General features: G+C 37.9%; 1 protein-coding gene across 6 annotated transcripts in view; it reads right to left on the minus strand.

Annotated features, from left to right (window-relative positions):
* The window catches only part of CHCHD3 (coiled-coil-helix-coiled-coil-helix domain containing 3), a 269,997-nt gene that overhangs the window by 204,208 nt on the left and 40,511 nt on the right, over window positions 1–25,278 (minus strand). For all 6 annotated transcript variants that reach the window (XM_008533744.2, XM_008533745.2, XM_070617730.1 and 3 more), the window contains exon 3: window positions 13,246–13,327. In XM_008533744.2, coding sequence (XP_008531966.1) covers window positions 13,246–13,327 — 82 coding nt within the window. The remainder of the gene's footprint in view (window positions 1–13,245; window positions 13,328–25,278) is intronic.

Raw genomic sequence — 25,278 nt, forward strand, 5'->3', positions numbered from 1 at the left:
ATGTAGCTACAAATTGTGAGTATATTTTTAGATGCCAATAAAAAAGTCCAAAACCCAGATTATATTCTCATAATGTCAGTTTTCACTTTTAGACAATGCTGACTAAGCAACTGTCTCCGGACAGGATGAAAAAGTAGATCCAGCATTTTTCCATAAATCACCTGAAACCAGACATTGCTGCCTCTGGAGCCAAAAATGCAGTCCCATATCAAAAACTGAAAGCTAATTAAGCTACTAGAAGGGAAGACACAAAGTGCAGTTGTTTCCTAAGAACCAAGGAAAGTTGAAGAGGAAGTGTTGGAAAAGAGGCACGAGTAACAGAGAACTGGATTGGAACCCTGATGCTGCCTTTTGTCAGTAACACAGCCTTGGGCAAGGTACTCAGCCTCTCTGAGCTGTGTTTCGACTGCAAAATAAACCCAGAGAGTGGAGCTACACGTCCACTGGCTCCCCAGTTTGGTGGGGGGTCACCAGCCTTGGATCCTGGGGAAATGTGGGGGGCCGCATCATACAGGCTACCAGAGGCTAAGGCAGGCCTCGTCACAATGCTCTTGGAGAGTTCAGAGCTGATGTATACAAACACATCGGCACAGCGCCTGGTAAACGGCAGGCAATCATTAAACAGCAGTTGCAGTTGTCATATGATAATTCTCCGACCTCTTCTTCCTTTCAGACAAATTCTATCCCATTTTAATTTACGTCACCACAATCGTAAAAGATTACAGTAATTTATTAAGGCATTCTTGTTGACATTACTACATGACAGACAGTGAGTTTCGCCTCACAGACCTTTATATTCCAGAGGAGGAGACAGTCAATCAACAGATACAGTGCTATGAAGAAAGAAAATAGAAAAAGGACAGCTAGAGGGAGGGGACAGGGAAGAATATTTAGACAAAGCAATGAAGGAAAGCCTCTCTGTGTTATTTGAGAAGAACCCTGAATAGTAAGGGGGAGCCAGCCATGCAAAATATGGAATACAAGTCTTCCAGGCAAAGAGCTGAAGGCACAACCAGGTTTAACAGCTGATGGAGCTGAAACGTTCAGTGAGAGGGTGGTGAGAGACACGGTCTGAGTGCATAAATATACAAACGGAAGCAGAGGACTACAAGGTCAAAGGAAAGGTTTGGACTTTATGCTAAACCTAACGAAAAGCCATTAGAGGATTTTAAGCAAAGAAACTGCCATGTTTCAAAATACACTTTTGAAAGCACATTAACACTGCTCTGTGAAGAGTGGGTTCTGGGAGACAAGAGTGGCTCCCTGCAACAGACTTCGTAATAGTATGAGCGAGAAATGATAACGGCTTAGACCAGGGTTTTTCAACCTCAGCACTACTCACATTTGGACCGAACAATTTTTCGTTGTGGGGGGCTGTCCTGGCATTGTAGGATACTTAGCAGCATCCCTGGCTTCTACCCACTAGATGCCAGTAGCACCCTCCAAGTCGTAAGAACCTTAAAGGTCTCCAGACATGGCCAAAGGGGCAGGCAAAACCCTCCTCAGTTGAGAACCACTGGCTTAAGGATGGCAATGGTGAGAGAGAATGGATTTGCAATATATTTTAAAAGCAGAGACACTAGGACTAATTAACTGGAAGGAGGAAAGGACAGACATAAAGGCAAGAATTATCAGAAATCAAAATTCTGATGTAACCTTCAATTTTTGTTAACCTAACATCCAAGTTTTCAGCAGTTTGAAGAAAGTAATTTCTAAGCCAAACCTACCTAGGCTGTACAAATAAGTTACAGAAACTCACTTGGACAATAGTTTGGGCTCCTTTTCTTTAAGTCTATAAAAACTGAATTGTACAACTGACAGGTATATTCATAAAGAAATACACAATTTCCCACATTTTACAGCAAAATCTACAGAAATATTAATTTTCACTCAGTATTTGACAGTATTTTGACAGGTTTAATTCAAAATATATTCATGTGAATTAAACAAAAATACCAAAAAAGTCTCTTCATTTGTGAATTCTTTTCAAAACTAAATTCCTTATTTAATGAGCTCCACAATCAAGGCAAAATTGACTGTACTGAAACCTGAAAAATGAAAATCTTCAGTAAACCACATCAAAAAAGCCTCAGATAGAGCATTCAGACTAATATATAATAAGCAACATCACTGTTGGACCAGAAAATAACTTAGCCTCTGAGACAGAGTCTAGTAGAGTGATGATGAGTGTGGCTTCAGATTCTGCATGGCCTAGGTTCAAATCTCCACTCCTCTGTTTTCTGGGAACGTGACTATAAGCAAGCGAATCTCTGTGTGTTTCAGCATCTCATCTAGGAAGTGAGGATCCCAGCAGATCAGAATCTGACTCACAAGGCTGCTGTTAGGATTAAATGATCAATATGTGCAAAGTGCTCGGACCAGTGCTTGGGACAAAGGAAGTGTTCAAAACTGTTAGCTTTACAATTACATATTATTTCTTCTTATTATATATTACTATTTTTACTTTTCTCAGGTAAAGTCTTCTTAAATGGCACATATGATCAGATCTAAAGTCTACTCAAGATCTGTAAAATACTGTACATAGGAAGAGCACCACAGTATATGACTGTGTGGGGAAAAAAAGCATGTTATACAACATTATTACTTCAATCTCATTTTGTTTAAAAACTATATAAAATACTGTTAAGAATAAATTTCCCCCAGGGTAAGAATATGTGAGTGACTTTATGGGGGAATGAGCAGATAAAGAGAGGAAAAGGAGAAAGATGACTTTTTATTTTTAAAGATTGGCACCTAAGCTAACACGAGTTGCCAATCTTCTTTTTCTTCCCTTCTTCTTCTCTCCAAGGCCCCCCAGTACGTAGTTGTATATTCTAGTTGTGAGTGCCTCTGGTTGTGCTATATGGGGCACCACCTCAGCATGGCTTGACGAGTGGCACTAGGTCCGCACCCAGGATCCGAACAGGTGAAACCCTGGGCCACCAAAGCAGCGTACGCGAACTTAACCACTCAGCCAGGGGGCCGGCCCCTGACTATTTATACTTCTGTATATTCTGAATTTCTTCAATAGATGTATATTTCTCTTGTAAATTTTTCTTTTTTAACAAGTCACTATTATCCACGTTTTCAGTAGTTTGAGGAATGATCTAAGTCAAACCCACCTGGTTCTACAGAAATAATAAAAATTACAGAAACCCTGTTGGGTAATGATTTTTAAACCAATAGACATTTCCCATATTAAATTAGTGGTTTCAGCTGACTTTTTTTGGTTTGGTTTTAATCCATCAAGCTATCAGGAAAGCAAAATTGTAATTTATAGACTTTTAAGAGATTTTTGTTTTAATTTAAACAGCATTTACAAAATTGCACCACGAAATGAGTAATTTAAAAGATTGGTTCTAAGAAGTTGTGAAGGAACTCGAATTTCAATCATTAATTGAAGGATTTATATAGTTAACCTCTATTTTTATACTTTACATTTGACGCCAAAATTACACTAAAATCTTTTTAATGGGATAACCTGAAAATATTTCCAAATGAAATGGCTTAAGCCTCGGGAGCTACACGTATACGTTTATGTGTAAGGAAGCAATTATAAAAAGTATATCACTAATAAACTGCCCCTGTGCTTGCTGCACATATTTCAATGGAGGAATTCCATATTCTAGTGCCAAAGGCAAACGGCCCCAGTAGCTAATTTTTTAAATTGACTTAAAAACATAAGTTTCTAGACTATATGTGACAGCTTATAAAAATACTTTGACTATCATACAAAAGGCAAATAAACAGTAACAATTACTACAATAATACTACAAACCAAAAAGTCAACACATCAAGCAACACAACCAATACAAAACAACAGAATGAGTCCAAGTCTTCTGTCAAAAAAAAAAGTCTGAGGATGAAAATAGAAGGAGAAATGCACTATGATTTCCACTCCACAATCATCTATTACAGTAAATGCTGCACTTTCTGACTGCTTCCTGACTCCTGGAGGGAAGCTGACACACTCCCGCGCCATGGAAGGGCCCAGGTTGCTCCACTGACCTCAGCAGAATGCTGCAAGCACACCTGTGCCTCACTGACCAGAAGCAGACACGCATCTCAACAGTTTAGGAGGCAGGCTGCCATCTGCTTCCACACACCCACCCCCCGCTGTGCTATTAAGAACAACGTCCCAATCTTAAGCTAACGAGAAATTCAAATTGCCACCATCACTGAAAATGTGTACACAAATAATCACTTAATAGTAAGCTGAAGCCTACCTGAATAAAGAATATTAACTTTAAACACAAATTCTCAAAAGATTTTGGTGCTAAGTTAAAGGAAGTTTAAAAAATATCATCCTGAGGAAACAATAGAAAGAATAAACAAATGGGACTTCATCAGACTAAAGAGGTTCTTCAAGGCAAGGGAAAACAGGATTGAAACAAAAAAACAGCCCACTAATTGGGAAAAAATATTTACACGTTATTTGTCCGACAAAGGGTTAATCTCCATAATATATAAAGAACTCACACAGCTCAACAACAAAAAATCAAACCCGATCAAAATATGGGCAGGGGACATGAACAGACATTTCTCCAAAGAAGATATAAGAATGGCCAATAGACACATGAAAAGATGCTCATCATCACTAATCATCAGAGAAATGCAAACCAAAGCTACACTAAGGTATCACCTTACACCTGTTAGAACGGCAAAAATATCCAAAACCAAGAGTGACAAACGTTGGAGAGGCTGTGGAGAAACAGGAACCCTCATACACTGTTGGTAGGAATGCAAACTGGTGCAGCCACTATGGAAAACAGTATGGAGATTTCTCAAAAAGTTAAAAATAGAAATACCTTATGACCCAGCCATCCCACTCCTGGGTATCTATCCTAAGAACCTGAAATCAGCAATTCCAAAAGTCCCATGCACCCCTATGTTCATCGCAGCATTATTTACAATAGCCAAGACATGGAAGCAACCTAAATGCCCAGCAACTGATGATTGGATAAAGAAGATGTGGTATATATATCCTATGGAATACTACTCAGCCACAAAAAAGGACAAAGTCGTCCCATTCACAACAACATGGATGGACCTTGAGGGTATTATGCTGAGTGAAATAAGCCAGACAGAGAAAGACGAACTCTGTATGACTCCACTCATAGGTGGTAGTTAACATATAGACAAAGAGAACTGATCAGCGGTTACCAGGGGAAAGGGGGCATGGGGGGAGGGCACAAAGGGTGAAGTGGTGTACCTACAACACGACTAACAATAATGTACAACTGTAATTTCACAAGGTTGTTAACTATCATAATCTTAATAAAAAAGAAAATCATCCTGAGCAGCTACCCAGATCTAATAACCAGTAGCACACAACAAAGGTCATTTTCAAGAGATCCTTTATTTACTAACGGTTTAGAGGTGAAAATCCAAGTAAATGCTTGTTAGTCTTCCCACAATTGTAAATGAAAAACTTAAAGCATCCCCTAGAACAGAGAAAGGTAGTACTGCTGGATGGTGAAGTGCATGAACTCGACAGAGACTTGGGTTCAGATCCCAGGCCCACCACTGATCAGACACGACCTTGGGCAAGTTTCTTTACCTCTCAGTTTCCTCACTCACAAGGTGGGGATAACAGAGGCGTTGTGGGGATGAACTGAATAAACTCCTCAGAACAGTGCTAGGCACACAACAAATACAAGCTAACCACACCTATTACTGTTTTTAATTTTTTTTCAGTTTATTTGGGTATATGGGTCCTGTACTCTGGAATCGTTTTCATAACAGATAATGTGACCCAGTGTGCATATTCTATGTGGATGTCATCTATAAACGGTGAGGAAAATTTTCATCAAAGACAAATGATGTCTGCTTCTGCATAAGAATGGGATGCAAAGAAACATGGGTTCTCGCAATAAAATATTTAACAGAAACTTAAGATGAGCTACTCTCTTTTAAATAGTTTTCTCCCATCAGGAAAGGTGGAGGGAGGGGTTACTACTTAAACATAAAAATGTGCCAAGGTTTGGAAACATGATAATGCTGAGACAAAACTGACATCTGATTTACAACTAGGTTACCCACACTCCTTTTCAGCTGGAGGTTCTATTGGCACAGCTGTTAAGGTCAGGAGAGGAAAGAGGGACCCTCTCTGTATATTTCTCCACTGTTTCCAGAGTGAACTGTCGCAGAAGGATCTCACGTTCTTCTAACACTCTTCCTAACACAGCATTCATTACCAACAGGATCAGCAGATGGCTCCCCAGGAGGCCTAGGACTGAGGGCTCAGCCAGGGCAAGGCCCAGCCTACATGGACCACTGTCCATGAATACGGACTTCTGGACTCAAGGAAATGGACATCAGGTCACTGCCCACCCACACTCGAAAATGGAAATAGAACTGATTCTATCCAGCTGACGCTATCTGGAATAGAAAAGTATACTCTTCACACAAAAATTGTCCAAATTTGAGAGGCAATGAGCCTGACCGGAGGCTTCTCAAACTAAGCCCTAACTAGCAGTAGGGCCCGCAAGGATGATTCCCAGGTCTCTAGGAAGTAAAAAGGGGGAAAACAGGCTGACAAGCTCTAAGTCCCTATTCCTAGCCATAACCAGACGGCTCTTAAATCAGCATTCTATAGGGGTTCCACATGGGATCTCCTTTGAATAAATGTTTGCAAGATGGTGAGAGACAATAGGATTCCATCACCAGCAGTAGACAGCGTAGGGCTATGGGGCAATTCAAATTCAGGTCCTGGTTCTGCAGCTGGCTGAAAAACTTTACTTACTTCTATCTCAGTCATCTGTTTTTATAAAACAATAATAACATTGACAATAAACATTAATAGTTTATGTAAGGAATAATAAATGATTTATAGAGTACATTGCAACTCCATCTTCCCCCTAGACTGTTCCGGGTAATGGAGAAACTTCAGCAAGGAGCACTCCAACTGCAGAACACTCAGAAACCAATTCCTAGAAACTTCCAAATGCAGAAACCAACTTTGGCACAAATTACTTCAAACACTATGCTTCATGAGAGAAAACGCTGTAATTACTGTCAAAAGAAACACCTGAACAAGAAGTGTCGGAACATCACTGCTGCTATTACAACCAATGAAAAAGTTACAGATGTCTATGGCATGCTTGATTGATTCTGGTTTTCTAGGTTTAATATTCCTACCATGTAAAAATAGCTTCTCAAACAGAATTCGGGGTAGGATTCTACAATGGTGTAGCATCAATAGGAAAGAAAATTGGATTTGGAAAAAGAAGTAGAGATGAGAATAAAAGACAGACTGGATAATCCAACCTTCTATAATTGTTGGTTATAGGAAGCAGTTGTCTCTATTAAAAATAGAAAAGTGTCACTTGAAGAAAAAAGATGAAAATAGCAGATGGCACAAGATTCCAATACCTAGTACATACACAGCACTTCTAATCATCTTCCCGTGAGAAGCATCAGACGGCTAGGATGTGGTCTTCCTGTTACATTCAGAACTGGTTAAGTCTTTATCTACTTTTAAGCAGAATGGAATAGAAAAGTATAGGTATAAAACAACAGCAATGCAATATGCATTTTTTAAAGAACAGGGCTTCAATGGGGTTGATAAGAAAATTAATCCGATATATTGGGATTTTTATACTACAGAAGAATCTCTCAAATGTCAGAGCACATACAGGAACATTTTGCAGATAATGCCAACAAACTCTCCATTAGCCCTATTGGAGCCAGACGCTGGGAAATACGCTCACATCACAGCGGTGGTAGAAGGTACACCTGGACATCAGGTGTGTGTCACTGAAGAATTATAACTCAAGTTTCTGTAATCACCTTCTTTGCAAATATCTGTAAATCAGAAGTGAGACTTGTTTGGCTGTGACAGTCGTTGAGTGCCACAAGAAAATACCGACTACTAACTGATCTTTTAAGGTCACTTCAAAACTACACTTTTGTGATAAGCCTTTGATAAGTATTAGTTATCAACAGTACTTGTTCCCTGAAAGTTTTTTTTAATTACTATACACCTAGGGATTACACACAAGTTGAGGTATGTAATTTCATAACAACTGTATAATTCATGTCTACAACTGGAAAACAATGTTAAACGCTACACTAACTTAAAACAAAGATTTATAAGACAACTATCTATAGTCTCTAGTTAATGTCTGATTTTAAAGGCATAATTTAATTTTTCTGTTATTTTTATTATAATGTGGAATATATATGTGTATGTATAGAGAGAAGACTGCCCTTTCTAGAAGATGGTCAAGATTTTCCAGTCCTAGTGGTTCATTCAATTGAACAAATATTTGTGAGAGCTTACTATATGCAAGGCACCACACTAGGCAGATGGTTTCCTCCATTATGTATTTTCAATGTGACGCTAACCCATAAAATGCTGTTTATCTCTAGTGGATTCGTTCCTCCTTCCTTTTTCAGCTTTTTCTTCCAAAGGCTGAAAATATCTAATAATAAAATTGAGATAAATTATTATGCATAATGAATTTGAACAGAAGGTACCATCCCTATGAATTTTACCTTTTCTATGAGAAACTAAAAAGTACAATTAAGTTTTAAGCCCTTATTTGATGCTATAAATGGAAAAATAAATGAACTGTGCTATACTCTAACTTACCCAAAATTTACCTGACAAAATTTATGACTACTTTATTAAACCACATTAATTATTTTAAGTCTCACAAATCTGATGTAATTTTCCAAGTAATTAAAAATAAGGTAAAACCTCAACTCACATCCACCTAAAATCAGCAAGCAAGCAATCTTCATTGATGTACAGCTAGTTACAACATAAAGTAACTATTCCCTTTTTTCTTGGTTTCTTGAGGAAAGGTTATTAAAACTGAAACACTTTCACTTGGCTTTATAGGTAAAGAGGTGAAATTCAAATGCCAAAGGTCAGAGGTCAGAAGTAGTCACATTTTTCTTGCTGTCAGAGACTGACTTTTGGAGGTAGGGTGCAGCAGAGAAGTAAATCACGTTTTAAAAATCTATATTCAAAACTGCAGCATATTATGTCCTTGCTATATTGGCCTGCTTATAGTTACAACACAACATGGGCAGCTATAATCCACAACATGCAATAGAGTATCAGAGGAAAAACAGACTGTGACATGAGCATTTAATTTACTCTGGACTCCCAATACCCCAAACAACTATTCCATCCATTAGATGCTGTGATAAGCAAAACTGATTCCAAATTAGATCCAACAATTTTAGTTTGTGTACTAATATTATGTCAGGGATTTTCTGGCATGATTTTGTTAACTAAGCAAATTACTCGAGATTCTCATAAAACAGAATCAGATCTAAGATAAATTGAATTGAGATTCCAGGTGCAAATTTTTTTAGAAATAACAAGACAACATACACAGTCCTAGTGCCCTAGTAGAAACCTTCTACACTAAAGGAACTTCTAATTGTGCCACGTCTGCATATTCGATTTAAAGGAGTGGCGGTTTAAAGGAGTTCAGATAAATTTTAAATAGCCTAATGAAATATCTTCAGTTTAAATGAAAGGGATCTAAATGAGCGTGGCACTACCAGTCAGAGATGCTGTAAAAAGCTTCTGCACTGGGTGGGAGTTAAGGCAGAAACTCGAGAAATTACTTTCAATCCAAGAGATGTTATGCTCTAGGGTGTATATGGACTGTATTGATGAAATACAGTTCTAGCACCGTATTTTTCCACATCTTCACATTCTTGAAAGCATCTTACTATTGCTGTCTGCCAGGCAGCAGTCCTGCACAGTAGTCATAGCCTGCTCATAAGCACCAAAATTTACAAAACTGATGTCAGCAGCCTGGAAAAATCCCAGGAACAACAGTGGAGCAATCTTTTAAAGAATGCTGTGTTGCCAAGGCTTCACTGGCATAGAGTATGATATTGTCTGGAAAAACAAGAACATCAAGACCCTCAGTCAAAAAGTGATTCAGAAGAAATGAGGCCAATGTGGACAGGTTTTAAGAACACCTTAACCCTTGGTTTCTCACTATCAGCACTATGGACATTTTAAGCCAGATAATTCTTTGTTTGGGATGGACGGTAGAGGTGGGAGCTGTCTTGTGCATTACAGAATGTTTAGCGGCATCCCTGGTCTCTACCCACTAGCTGCCAATAACACCTGACAAGTTGTGACAGCCAAAAATGTTTCCAGACATTGTCAGATATCTCCCCGGGAACAAAATCTCCCCCAATTGAGAACTGCTGCCTTAACTTAACGTATTTTGGTTACGTTTTCCCTTTTATGAATACACAAGTGAAATCTTAAAAATTCAAAGTGTTACTGAGCTCTTTCAATAAGCGAATTCTAAGAGAGAAACTACTGTGTCATAATTTGCAGCAATTTTTTTCTTAGTGGTACATCAATACAATGCTTCTTAATATCGATGGCATCTTCAATTCAATGAAATTCAGCTACCCACCATCCTTTCCCCTTTGTTATGGAACCCTCATCCTGATCTCCTTTGGGGCATTACTTCTTCCCCATTGTGTACAGTTTCAGTAGTACCCAGTTCTTCCCTAGTTAGTAGTTCTCTAGTCTTCCTTTTGATTCTTTTGAGCTACCCAATATGCTTCTCAAAATGTCCTTGCTTCCTAAGTTAAGTTTCAGTCTTTCAACCAAAAGAAAAAACCTAACTAAAACAAGGTCCTTATTTAAACTAGCCTGATAGAAGACACTGCAGAATATTTCCCTGCCACAAAGTTCCCCAAGCTGTTAAAAATGTTATTGCTTCTCCTTACCACTCAGCACACAGGCAGAGTGAGCAGGGGTACAGATGAAACAAGAACTGCTGACACAGTGTGATGGGTCAAGGGGATCATTGCACTCTTCTCTGTTTTTGAATGTGCTTAGAAATATCCAAAATAAACAGGTTAAACAACAAAAATAAATATTCTGTGAAGAAAAACATCACAATTGAAATAATTTCTAAAGCCCTTTTTGCACAAGCTCAATTCCTTACATGGATGTGTGCCTATGTCCCAATCTTAAGTGCTTAAGAACTTGCTTACATTTACATGTGCATTTGGCATGAAAAGAGACAATCTGGTAAGCAGGTCATGAACAAGTGACAGTACAATGGCACAGGAACTATTTTCTAAAACCGCTTATAAGGCTTTATTCAATTAAGGGAACACATAGAATAATGTATAAATGCTTTCTGACTCCAAAAAGTTATTTTTAAAAGACTGCACATAAAACTTTCTTAATGCTTTTTCTAAAGTTCCTTCTCTGGGAGAGAGAGAAAAAATAGCTATTGATTCTTCTAAGAACTATCATATAGATGAACACACACTTTTTGCCAAGATTTGACAGCTAGAAGTTTTCATGAAGAAGGCTTCAAACAAAACATTTTTTTAAAAGAAAAAATAATAAAAGCCTATACCACCCTCTGCTCTCCTTAAAGGTGACAGAAAATAAACTCTTTATCAATAGTCATTTGTCCAGGTCACAGCTAGGCTGCCAAGCCCAGTCCACATGAGAGACGAAATTGGCTCTCGCTGGCACCTTTTATTCATCTCATCTGCCCTTTACCTTTCATAGACCAAGGCAGAGCAAATGGGAGTTGAATAATGAAGGAAAAAAAAAACTCACCATAATGAATTATTCTAGCCTGTACCATATGAGCAGAAAGGAAGACAAAAAAATCCTGTGTGAAATATAATAAGCCAAGTAAATATGAGAGTCTAACTAAAAAATCCTTATTAAAATAAAATTCAGTTAAAAATAATAAAATTTCAAAGACAAGAAATTCGACCATAACATATTGATTTTCTTTGCTTCTTAATGAAAATGGCCTGAAATTTTTTGCATATTTAAACTTCACTATCTAATTACATACTTTATCAACCTAACCCAATTAAATAATTATAAAGTGCTGCACAGGAAACTATTGAAATATACACAGACCCTTTAGCAGTACTAATTACATCTTGATTTTTAAATCCCTAAGCCATGTGCTTTGTCTATTTCCTAACAAAATGGTGGTCTTAATCTAAAACTCATGTCCTGTCCCACAGGTTTTAAGCAAATGGGCACTAGCTTAGTACTTCAACAAAAGAGAAGAAATATTAGAGAATGTTTTTCAAACCCCTCACTTTAGAGATGAATATTTAAGGCCCAAAGAGGTTAAATTACATATTGAAGGTCCTATGGCCAGTAGGACTAGAATCCAATTCAAAGATTCTTTACATTTAGCTCTCTCAAGCAAAACAGTTAAGCAATCTAAAACAAAAACAAACACATACTAAGCATCTGCAGGTGAGAGATACTGCGTTTAGTGCCAGCAACACAAAGACATTCACAGGATCATATAATAACAATGCTCTGTGCTATATGCAAATTTCAGAAGGAGCACAGATGGGAAGCACTTGACTATCTTGGATTAAAATGCATTCACATATTTTTATGAATAAGTATATACTTTAAGTCTTTAAAAAGTAGTGCTTTTTACCAAAAAAAATTTTATTTATGCTGTTTTGAACATTGCTTTTTTTCCAGTTTACAGCTTTTCAACATCCCTTTGAATCAGTACACAAGGATCTACTTGACTGTCTATATCCAGTGTAGGCATGAACCATAATTCATTCACCCAGTCCCCCATGCTGGGCATCCGGATTACTTCTAGTGTTCCATTATTACAAAAACCCTTCAGTGAACATTCTTTTAGCTGTTCTCAGTAGCAGTGTCAATAACAACAACAATATAGAAGGACATACAGAGGAATGAAATGTTCCAAGAGTGGTTATCCCTGTGGAATGGAATTATGGAGGATTTTCATTTTTCAACCTTACGTATTTCTGTAATGTCTTCAGTTTTTTTAAGTGAGTGTGTTACTAATTAGTGCTATTTGTTAATATGGACACTATATATAACATACGACATTCACTGTTAGCTACAATACTGTTAACCTTAGTACCCACAGTAGACAACATAATCTTCAATCATAAACATTCATTGAAAGAAACTAGCCTGAGAAATGCCTAGAGAATCCTCAAGAACTACTTCTCACTTATTGAGAAAAGAGGGCTCAGTATTCACGCAACGAAGAACCACAAGAGAGATGTAACGGTCATTTACAATCGTTTGGAAAGAGGGTAAAATAGGGCTCTAATAAGCACAATCCAAAACTGAAAGTGGCCAAGTTCACATTCTGAAGTTCAGCCAAACACAGATAACGAGTCTTATTACAATCATTCCTTCCTAACAATATTTGATAATTAAGACAAGTCACCAAAATCTCTCTCAGATACTACAAAACTCACCGTTTCTGATTTTCGGATTCTTTCTTGGCTTGCTCCAGTGCCAGCTCCTCAGCCACTCTTCTTTTCAATTCTTCATCAGAAACTAGAAACATTGAAAGGAGAAGGAGATAAAATAAGTGACCTCTTAAAAACGAAAGCAAGAAAATACTCAGGAAAACAAAGCTGAGAGGAGATCTTAATGGGTAAAGTCCTGCCAGCTGGTCAGTGTCTCCTTGGAACCACCTAAGCACTGTGGAAAAGACCAATTAGTCACTTCAGGAGCAATTTAATCAAGAGGTCCCTGGTGACCCAGAAATCTCCACACCTGCCAAAATTTATAATAAACTCAAGGAGCTGCTTACTGCCCAGTGGGGACTGAGCCATTAAGTACAAATTCTTTAAAATGATGTCCTGTCATTAAAGTCTGACAATTGCATATAAGGGCAGGAGAAGCTGTAAGGAAGGGATTTCAGAGAGGAAAAGGACACCAAAGCATTCTCACTTCAACAAGTAAACATTTGAAAAATAATTTATTACAGAAAGAAAACCATTTGTATGTACATTCATTTTTCCAGGATTTACGAAAAAAGGCATTTATGAACATTTTGAAACATTTTTTGGAACATGTGTCATTCAAATTCAGGTGCCAACAACTGGAAAGAGAACAGTGCTGAGAACACGGCTGGAGCTCTGGAGCTTTCTAAATACCTGGTGACTTGATATGAAACATCTGGTCTTTCCTATTAGAACATTTTGTAAGATATGTTTTGTAAAGATTCTTACAGCTATGATAGCAAATAAACTAGACAAATTTTACATACTCCTGAAGAGCCTTCCATAAGAAATAAGCAGAGACTATTTCCTCTTCACCGCAAACCCATTACCCAAAATTACGACCAAGAAAGCACCAGAAACGCTTGGAAGGATCTAGGAATACACAGGGACCTAACTGCTATTTCCAGGGGTTGAGCCTATGAGATGGACTGCTAGACAGCACTGTCTCTGCTCTGCAATGACACTTTATTTGACGATCTCGACATTATAAGTGCCTTGCCTCAAGGCATATGCAAAAAATGAATTACAATAGGATATGCAAAAAGAATTTTTTAATTTAGCTGACATTGCACAATAACAAATAAAGAAGATCCATGAAAGGTTATATGGATGTGTTCTCTCAGTTGTGGACTATCAGAAAACAACAGCATCAGGAGCCAGTCCAGTGGCACAGTGGTTAAGTTTACACATTCCACTTTGGCGCCCCGGGGTTCACCAGTTCGGATTCCAGGTGCAGACCTACACACCACTTGTTAAGCCATGCTGTGGCAGGCATCCTACATAAAGTAGAGATGGGCATGGATGTTAGCTCAGGGCTAGTCTTCCTCAGCAAAAAAAAGAGGAAGTTTAGCAGCAGATGTTAGCTTAGGGCTAATCTTCCTCAAAAAGAAAAAAGAAAGAAAGAAAAAAAAGAAACAGCATCAAAGGACATCATCAAAAAGGTGAAAAGACAACCCAGAGAACAGGAGAAAATTCTGGAAAATCACATAGCTGATAAGGACTTGTATCTAGAATATACAAAGAACTCTTACAAGAGAACAATAAAAAGACAACAAAATTAAAAATGGGCAAACAATATAAAAGGGTATTTCTCTAAAAAAGGTATAAGAAATTGCCAGTAAGCACATGCAAAATTGCTCAACAGCATTTGTCATTAAGGAAATGCAAATCAAAACAACAATGATAAAACAATTCAAACCACTATAATCAAAAAGACAAACAATAACAAGTGTTGGTGAGAATGTGGAGAAATTAGAACCTTCAAACACTGCTGATGGGAATATCAAATGATGCAAGCACTGCAGAAAACAGTTCAGCAGTTCCTCAAAACGCTAAGCCACATACCCGAGCAATTCCACTCTTAGGTACTGCATATACTCCAAAGAATTGAAAACATATGTCTACACAAAAACTTGTACATGAATATTTATACCAGCGTTATTCAAAATAACCCAAAAGGGAAGATAAGCTAAAGCCCATCAACTGATGAATGGATAAACAAAATGTAGTATATCCATTCTGTGTGATATTCAGCCATAAAAAGTTATGGACTACAACACATGCTACAACAGGATGAATCTTGAAAGCATTATGCTAAATGAAAGAAGCCAGACACAAAAGGTCACATATTGTATGCTTCCACTGATCTGAAATGTCTAGAAAAGGCAAATCCATAGACACAGAAACTAGATCAGTGGTTGCCTGGGGTGGGAGGAAGGGGAGAATGGGACAAGGACAGCTAAGGGTAGAGGATTTCTTTAGGTGGTGTTCAAAATGTTCTAAAATTAGATTGTGAGATGGTTGCACAACTATGTAAATATACTAAAAAGCCCCAGAACTGTACATTTTAAATGAGCGAATTTTACGATATGTTAAATGTATCTCAATAAAGCCGTAAAAAAGCAAGACAAAAGAAATATAATATAAAAAAAGAATGACTGACACAGAATCAGGGAAAGGAGTAAACACTAGCTGAGGTCTAACTGGGGGAGCTTGGGGAGCTACCCCTCTCCTGGCAGCAGAGTTCTCAAGGCTTGTTCTCAAATGGACATTCTCTAGGGCCCCTTCTTCTCTTCTACTTTGTAGTCTCCAGCATGAGAAAGACACAAGTCTATGCTTTGAAAAGGTCACACAAAATCAAGAAAAAGACTAGAAAAGAGAATTCTGTATGCATTCAGGCAAATCTTAAGATTTTTTCCATTATTAAAGGTTTAAAACAATACAAATACCAGCAGAGAAATTACAGACAGCAATAGCTCAGCAAAGAGTCTGAATAGTCTTTGTTTTTCCATTATCTAGACTTGGATAAATCAGTTAACCCAAGTTTTGATTTCCTCATCCAAAAACAGGACTGGGTAGGTTACACGGGTGTCACCTGGCTATGAATTCTAGATTATGCACTCCACGAGGTGATGACTTTCACATTTCCATCACTTCTTATAAACAACAAAACAACCTGACACTTGCTGTTTTTCAAGTTGTTCACAGCAGGTTGGTCTATTCGTAGCAAAAACTGAAACAAACATTTAACCCAATTAGTACTACCTGATCAAACTATACTCTGTAGTTTAACGTAACAGTTAGGACCAACACACAGCCTGTATGTGTGAAATCACACCATTCCCCCGGATTGATTCAAATTACCACAGCAAAATTTCTCTCAAGCAAAATTCAATCAAATTCTCAATCACAATTCAATTGAACTTCATTCAGTCAATTAAAACTAGCTTCTGTAAGACCTCTGTATACCAGGACTAAGTATGAAGCAATGAGATTAGTTTTCTAAGTGAGCTACTAAAATGGTCTCGTATCCTCATAGTGCATTTGATGCCTCTTACATAGGGGGATTCCTGCCAGGGGAAAAGCCGAAAAATCAACTGTGAGCTTCTTATTATGATGTGATCAACCTGGAATGGAACAGTAAGGGACGCCACTGCCAAATGGTGAGCAGCTGGGTGGCTGGGAAGGAAGCCACACAGGAGAGGCTGCAGAGAAGGAAATGTAGCTGCAAGGCTTGTCTTCTTTCTCTACACCCTCTGGGCTATCACGCTCGGCCCTGCCACCTGCCATGGGATGGGGTGAGAAACAGATGCAGGTAACTGGTGGTATCATCTAGGGAGGCCATGAGGGGAGGAGGGAAGCACCAGCAACGAACAAGGCAGGAAACTCCCAAGGCCACTGAAGAAGACATGCCCAAGGGACCAGCTGGTTGACAGCATTTTTGGTCAGTAAAGGGACCAAAGCACAGCTGTCTTTCTAAAGCCCTTGCTGTTTCCGGAAAAGAAAAAAAAATTTACAACTTTTGGGTCGCATGTCCAAGGTCACAGCTGAAAAGGTAATTACCTTAGATACAGTGGAGAATTTAAAATAACAAAAGATAAAACATGACCTAGCATAAAGAGTTTAAAATCTCAAATTGCAAATCAAAGCCTAGGCAGGAAAATAAACCAGTGTAGAAATAGGTTTTGAGCAAATCTAAGTTTTATGTTATTTGTTTTTAAATCAATAGAATACAGAAAGCAACAATATATTCCTTCTGACAGTCTGATCCGAAGTGCGTGAGGGAAAAAGACCATTTGGAGACCACTATTTAAAATGGCCTTTCTGAAAACACTCTTTTCAGCTCTCAGGATCTGAACATTTTCTCAAATAAAACTGTTATTAAACTAAAAGGTCACTGTTTCAGGAAGGGCCACTTTAAAGAGAAGCACAGGAAAGGCCACTTTGCCTATTAGCACAGGGAGCTTCCCAGCAGATCTTCAGGGGCTGGCAAAGTCTGTGAAAAGAGAAAAAAGAAAAAAGAAATTTTCAAGCCATATCAATCAGATTTGCCATGAAATTTGCAAAATTATTTCAAGCTCAGTAAGTATGGTTCTATAGCTTATACATACATACACACTTTCTTTTCAAAATGTGTTAAGACAGAAACACATACTTTTTTTCACATACTTGTACCCTATACTTTTTAAAATCTTCTCTGAAACCATTTATTTCTCAAAGGCAAATCTATTTGTTTTTTTCTTCTCCCCAAAGCCCCCCCAGTACATAGGTGTATATTCTGGTTGTGAGTGCCTCTGGCTCTGCTACGTGGGACGCTGCCTCATCATGGCCTAAAGAGCGGTGCTAGGTCCACACTCAGGATCCAAACCGGGGAAACCTGGGCCTCCGAAGCCGAGCGTGTGAACTTAACCACTCAGTCAGGGGGCCGGTCCCAATAGCAAACGTATCGTAATGAACACAAACACTAGCATTTTTGTCAATAAGTTATAGATGACAGGACACTGACCACAAAACATGGGAGAAAAAGTCAAGCACTGCAGTTGCTTGGTTACAGAAAGTATGGCCCTAAACCCTTTATTTGAAAGTATTATCAAAAATAATACTTGCATGGTCAAAAACAACTCACGACTCCTAACAAATTTTTGTTTGTTTTAGTAAACAACATTCTAAACAAATGCTGTGGTTAGTCCAAAGATTCTTCTTTACTAAATGTCTAGCAATCTTTTCCTCCTATTAGACACATTCTAAATTTCTAAGAAGTTAGATTCTAAGATTCTTAAAATTTCTAATTTATTCTCAGATTCTTATTCTAATTCTAATTCTTAGAATTTCTAATTTTTAAGAAACTCCAAGATTCCTAACCTTATACTTGACTCTAGCAGTCTTAGGAACTGTGAATACCATGGTCTTAATCCTCAGAGCAAGCGTAGCATAAATTCATTACACCCCACCTGTCTTCTATGTTACATGACCTATATCCAAATTCTGTTTTCAGAAACTGGGTAAACTAGGCGGAGAGAGGGAGGAGGAGGATGAGACACTGTAACAATTTAAGACAGTTCCTTGAATGGTGAACAGAAATGACTCCAAAAGCTGGAATGATTTTATGAATGCCTCCTCATCTATGAAAAAACAAAAGCTTGAAAATGCAACCATGACTTGAGAATTCCATAGATTCCCTAGACCTCAGGGGACACACCAATTTCCTTCATTTTCTTTGCATAATCCTCACACTATAATTCCCTCCCCAATTACAGTGTTTCTTAAACAATCTCCATAAGTTACTTAATAAAAATGATGGCTTGCCTCTTAGAAAAATGTCAGGTCCTTCGGGATTTTCCCTTTTCTCCATTCTCTTCCCAGTTTTCCCATTGGCTGATGTGGGTCATGTCCAATTTTATAAAGCCTATTACTTTCATGTGCTAGTTTAAAACACTGAAAAGAAACTATAAAGATCTGCTATAAGAAGAAGAAAAATACATGTAACTGCATAATGCAAGCAGATTTTAGAAAAAGACAGAGTGTGCCAGGATTTAGACAGCTGAGCCAAAGCTTATACAATAAGATATAGCCAAATTAAATTTTCAGCTCCACAGAAATATCCATTAATCTTATGATTTCAATAAATTCATTAATAGAAAAAGAGCACTGATTGTCTTAAAAATAATAATGGAAGCATCCATGAAATCAATGAAATACAACACACAATATATTAGAACTAAATGACTCACAGCATGGGTTCCAGGATAAACCCTGTCCTGCTCCCTAGCTTATAAAAGGTACAGGGTTTGACTGGAAGAAGAGTTGAAAGACGACTAGGATAAATCTCAGGGTTAGAAAGAAACCTGTAAGTTTGCCATTACCCATCTGTGGCAGCATCTCCTTGGCAGACAAACCTGACTTAAACACACACACTCACACACACACTCTAAGTATGATGTTCAGCTGACAGTTACATTCACTATCACCTAAGGATAATGTATCTTAAGACTGCCATCAGTCTAGATACCTGGCAATGTAACTGAGGCTACTTACATGTTAAATTTAATGACAATGTTAGAATGAAAATCCTTAACTGCACATTCATAACCATATATATTGAATCAGAAGGCACAGAGTTACAAAGAGTTTGGCAACCTAAGCATTAACAGCATCAAGTTAATGGTTTATTTTGTAATAGTATTGCTCCAACGGGATTTATATATCTTCATAAATTTCTAATTTGAATGGTATAATATGCAAATAATGTCCATTTTATTGTTTGCTTCACAGTAAGTACTCATGGAAACCAGCTCATGTTCCATTCTATGTGAAAACAAACATCAATGCCAGGCTGCAGAAGCTCTACAGCAATAGACAAGCTCATCATTCATATTCTACAGTTCTCACATTGTTAAGCAGACAATTCATAAAACCAGTATTGAGAATCAGATACATCTGGTATTTCATGTCTTAATATCCTGAATAATAGTTGCAAGACTTCACAAAGCCTTTAGGAAAATAAGATCTATAATTTAAATTAAAAAATAATAATTACCTCTGGATATTGCTTTTTGATGCATAGCTTAATTTTTTTTTTGCTTGTTTCAGAAATGGGTGTATTTTGTTCACTGGGGATAAAGCTATAAATTAAACAGCATTAAATCTCCAAGCCCAAATGAAGTACCAAAACCACCCAAACCTGTTTCCATTTCATTCCAATAGTCCTGAGAAGTTTCTTCAGAAAGACTCACGAAAGGCAAAGAGGACCAAGCTGGAAACATAGGGGCCTCCCATCTAGTCCCAGCTTTGCTGCAATTAGTTTTTGTGATTTTGTTCAAAAACACGTCATTGCCTTAGGCCATGGCTGATGTCATCTGTAAAATGAGGGCCCAAATTGGAAAATCTCTAACATCCCCTCGTCCCCTTACACAGCTGTGTTAAATGGGAGTGTGATGGGACTGAATTCATGCTTGAGCCTCCACTTTCCCTAAAAGCCCCCTCGAAGCCCCCTAAAATGAAAGTAAAGGAATAAAATGGTGTATTGGCAACATATACTGTCAGCTGTTCTCCTCGAAGTCACACTTCGTTCATTTGGAGAAGCTATCAGACACCCACTGAGCAAACAACCGAAAACAGCCTTTAGACTTTATAGAAAAAGCAATAACAAAGGGGAGGCATGGGGAGGAAGGACAGGGTGGTAGAGGGGGCAATACCGTGCAGGCTTTGCTAGGCACGCAGCAGATGTCCAATAAAAACGTGTTAACTGTCTGATATGTGAAGTCAAATATTGGTCACTAGGTAAAATAAGTCACCAGTTTTTGGGGTAGCTTGGGGAAGATTTGGAAGAAACATAACACACAAACTGTCAAATCACATACTAAGTAAAAAGTGTGACAGCTACTCAAAAAGAACTTCAAGCCAAGTCCCCTTGCCCCTAGCTCTCTGCGCCACTGCCACCACCATAGATTTCTGCTCCTGGACCCTCCTGTACAGAAAATCTGGGGCCACCACTACCCACAGTATATTGTTTACAAAGGAGAGAAGGATGGGTATTCATTATAAGCTTATTGTACTGGATGTAAGGTCTCGGTTTCAATGTTTAAGCCCAGTTTTCTGATCTCTGGTCAAACACATGAAACTACTTGTTTGTGTGTTTTTAATTATTTTCTCCCAAATCAAGTAACCTCTAGGAATAACATAAACTAGAGAAATCAATTCCCTAGGTACTAAGTCCATGTTGACCTATCCTATACTAGGCTTTATAAGAGATGAAAACATATGGTCTCTACCATTAAGGAGATTATAGTCTGAGTTAGTAATATTGTGTTTTTGGGGTTTAGTATTAAGGAAACTTAGCAAGGTTAGCTGTAATCATGGAGTACTTCATGATGGAGGTGGGACATGAGCAAGGGTCTACATTAGCTAGATGGAAAGGAAACCAAACCAAGCTTGTTTGTAAGAAGGAAAAATTGAAGGGTAAATTATGCTTAATTGTGAGGAGCCCTGGAAACTAGGCAAGAGTCTGGATAAGAAATGTTAAGAAATAGGGCATTATGGACAGTTGTTAAGAAATGGAAATAATGCAATAAAATAGGGTGTTACAGGAAATTTAATCTGGCTAAGGTCCGCAGATAAACTGGATGGGGAATGCATGAGGCAATGAGTGGTTCTCAAAGTGTAGCCTCATCCCCCCTCCCCAGAAGCAGCATCACCTGGAACTTGTGAGAGATGCAATTCTTTCAGCCCCACCCCAGAGCTATAAATCAAAAACCCTGAGGGTGGGGCCCAGCAATCTGTGTGTTAATAAGCCCTCCAGGTGATGCTGATGCTCAAATTTGAGAGACAGTGGCATTAGATGATGAGGACCTGAACTAGGATACTGGCCATAAAAATGCAGTCTGAGATACAAGAGCTTTCATGGGAAAAACCGATCATCTGTGACTGACTGAGCGATGAAAGAGAAAGTAGTCAAAGGTGCATGCAGATGCCAGAAAATTAATACCCATGATGGTCAATTAAGTAAAGAAGGAGAGGCTGTTTGGGGAAGAAAGATAACGAGTTCAGTTTCAGACATATTCAATTGAAAGTAATGGTAGAATCACCACATGGAATTGTAGGCAATTAGATGTTTGAACCTGAAATTCAGATTTGATTTGAGACTTGGCTGGAAATGCTGATTTGGGAATGACTATTACAGATCTGAGCTCAGTGAATTCTCCTGGAAAAAAATGTGTAAAGAGAAAAAAGCAGAAGGCTTAAAAATTCATTAGATGAAGGAGGGGAGTGAAAGAACATCATTAAGGACAAAGAAGAAATGGAATGGAAAGGAAGAAATGAACCAAGATACCATGTGCAGAAATGATAAATAGATTTCATCTCATGTGCCAATTCTGATCAACTGGCAGTAGCTGCCTGGGGTGCTGTGTGTAGGAGGGTTCCAAAACCAAGTCCAGGTTGAGTGAATTAATGTCTACCCTGGGCAAGGGAGCAAGATTTGGCAGCATGGCTTACAATTACCTACCGTCCCATGGAGTGCATGGAAATCAGATTGTGTGGGCATGAGGAATCAGTGGGAGGAGAGCAACGAAAGGCAGCAATTATAGGCCTCTCTTCAACAAGTTTAGAAATGAAACAAGAAGGAATGAGGTGGAAAAATTATAAATAAAAGATGATTTTCACAAATGTTTGAAGGGCATGTTTGAAGGGCAGCCATAATCAAAAATCTGTAACTAAATTATAAGAGGCTGATGAATGCTAGTTGTTGTTTCTCAAAAGTAATTTGGAGAATATAATGTATACATTACTCACAAAGATCTGGTTGTTTAATGTACAGTAACAAAGATGAATTAACATTTATATATTATATTCTAGTCCACTTTCCTAACTTTCACCCTGATTCAGGGTTCAGAGCACATTTTTTTAAGTATATTTTCTAACAGTGAAACAGTGGACAATCCCACTTTCATGTGCTAAAATGCTGTAACCAAGGCCAATGTCCTTACCTAAATAATTTCCTTTGGTAAATAGAAAGACAAATACCACTCGAATACTTAGATTCATAAATCAATCTCCCCTCTTCCTATTGTTATGAACTAATATGTGCTTTTTAGCAATAAAAACTGTAGTTTATCCAAAAATCCATTAATCACTAATAAAATTCCTGAATTCAACTAAGACAGTTCTTTAAATTCTCCCCAACACTATTTTCCAAGGGAGACTTTAAATTTATCTTTGAATGTAATCAAAGCCCAAGGAAAGCAAAAGACTCAAAAGTCTGAAAATAAAATCTATCTTCTAATCCACCTAACCTTCTAAGGCCTGGGAAATGTCAACTAACCCCAATCTCAACGCATTTCCTCTTTTGAATGAAAATAAAATTTGTGACCCAATTATGGCCCTTTTTATAAGGAAGAAAACTAGAGTCCTATTTCTAGACACTGGCCCACTACCAGACAGTAGAAACAGTGGGAGGCTCACAGAGAGACCTCTGAGCTTCAGTGGCTTCACATATAGCCGATTAAGGGCGAGATCCCAAGGACCCATTTAACTCACTAGCTTACCACTGCAGGACAATGGCCTCTCCTGGAAAGTTTTAAATAAAGCAATTCAGATTTTACACCCATGCTTAATTCATATTTTATTTATGGTACTTCAAATATATTAAAACTGTGAGACAGTGTAATACATATTGGTATAATATTTTTCATTAAGCTATAGTGCAATATCCTAAGCTTTGTTTTTTTTATTTAATTCACATAGTGATAATGAGATCAGCCTCTTTATTGAAGTCGGATTATATCTATAACCCTGTTATTTTTTCTTTCATCAAAAGTAACAAATCTCCACTTATTGTTCAGAAAACAGCATTTCAACATAATCATGAGTACTCATAATCCCTAATAAAGCAAAAATAATTCTCTGTGAAGCATTATGGAAGTTCTGTGCATCAGCTGATCACAACTGATTTCACCAGCTTTAAAAACACAAGACTATACACAAGGATTTCAAGACCAAAGCCCATGTCTTGTCTTTAATTTAAATGCAAGAATGTATTTAACCCTTTTCTAAAAGTAAAGTAAATTATCCACAGTAAAGTTAGGCTGAACAGAAACAATTATTATGATTATATTCCTAATGATTCACAAACTTCGTTAATACCAGTGTTATACAGAAAAAGGTGGTGGAACACTTTCTTATCTTTCAATAGCATTTCATTTTTGTAACTTACACCATGTGTTATGTAAAGTTTCAGCATGTAAATCCTTTGGAATACCTGGGATTACACAAAAGAGCAATGAAAAAAGATGTTTCCATTCAGACCAGTGGTTTTCATGCTTATCAGACCCAATGCTGCCATTTTATAGCACATATTTTATAACTCCCCCTTTACTATCCTGAAAGGAAATAGATGATAAGCTGACACAAAATTTTTTAACCAATACCCTAAGGGTAATATTAAAAAAAGAAATAAAAAGAAACTAATTTATAATAAAATGGCTTTTCATTACGTAAATGCTCAAACCTACCACACTAGAAGATGTAATAAGACTCTGAATCTTGAGCTTATATGTTAAATCACCACAAATCCAATAGCTGTGGCTAGCGCTACACAGCAGTTGCATTCCTGGAAAATTCAATACATCTTAAAATCATGCAAAACATCCTTTCAGCTTGGACATAAAACAATTAAGTTCTGGGCTGCGTAAGCAAGTTTTCAACTGCATGAATTTCCAATGGAACATTCAGAAATCGAAGGCACAGGACAATTCTCCAAGGGGCAGAACTATCCCAGGCATTCAAGACGTCTAGATCCCTGCCCACTAAGCACTAGCATCTCCCCCACAAATTTCTAAAACGCCTCCCTGAAAGTAGTATTGCACCACCACTGAGCACCACTGTTTCAGACTGGGCTAAAATGTTCACCCTGATACAAAACATGGGAAACCTAGATACTTTATGGCTTCTGTGACCATTGATAGTTGCAAATAATGCACTCATAGTAACTTGGATTTTTCAAACACAGATAATTTGGAGATGACAGAAAAATGCCTCCCCCCGGTGTGATCTCTACCTCAAGGACCCAAGTATTACCAGCTTCCTCTATCTCCATATTCACCAAAATCCCATTTTCCCAGTCTACTCATACATCTTGATTTTCCTTAGGGTATCCAAAACCACTTTCTGCTAATCATCAATTTACCTATTTTTTTCTCTCCCAATGCCTCAACGTGTGTCCTA

Source organism: Equus przewalskii, chromosome 4, assembly GCF_037783145.1.
Source record: "Equus przewalskii isolate Varuska chromosome 4, EquPr2, whole genome shotgun sequence".
NCBI classification, from domain to species: domain Eukaryota; kingdom Metazoa; phylum Chordata; class Mammalia; order Perissodactyla; family Equidae; genus Equus; species Equus przewalskii.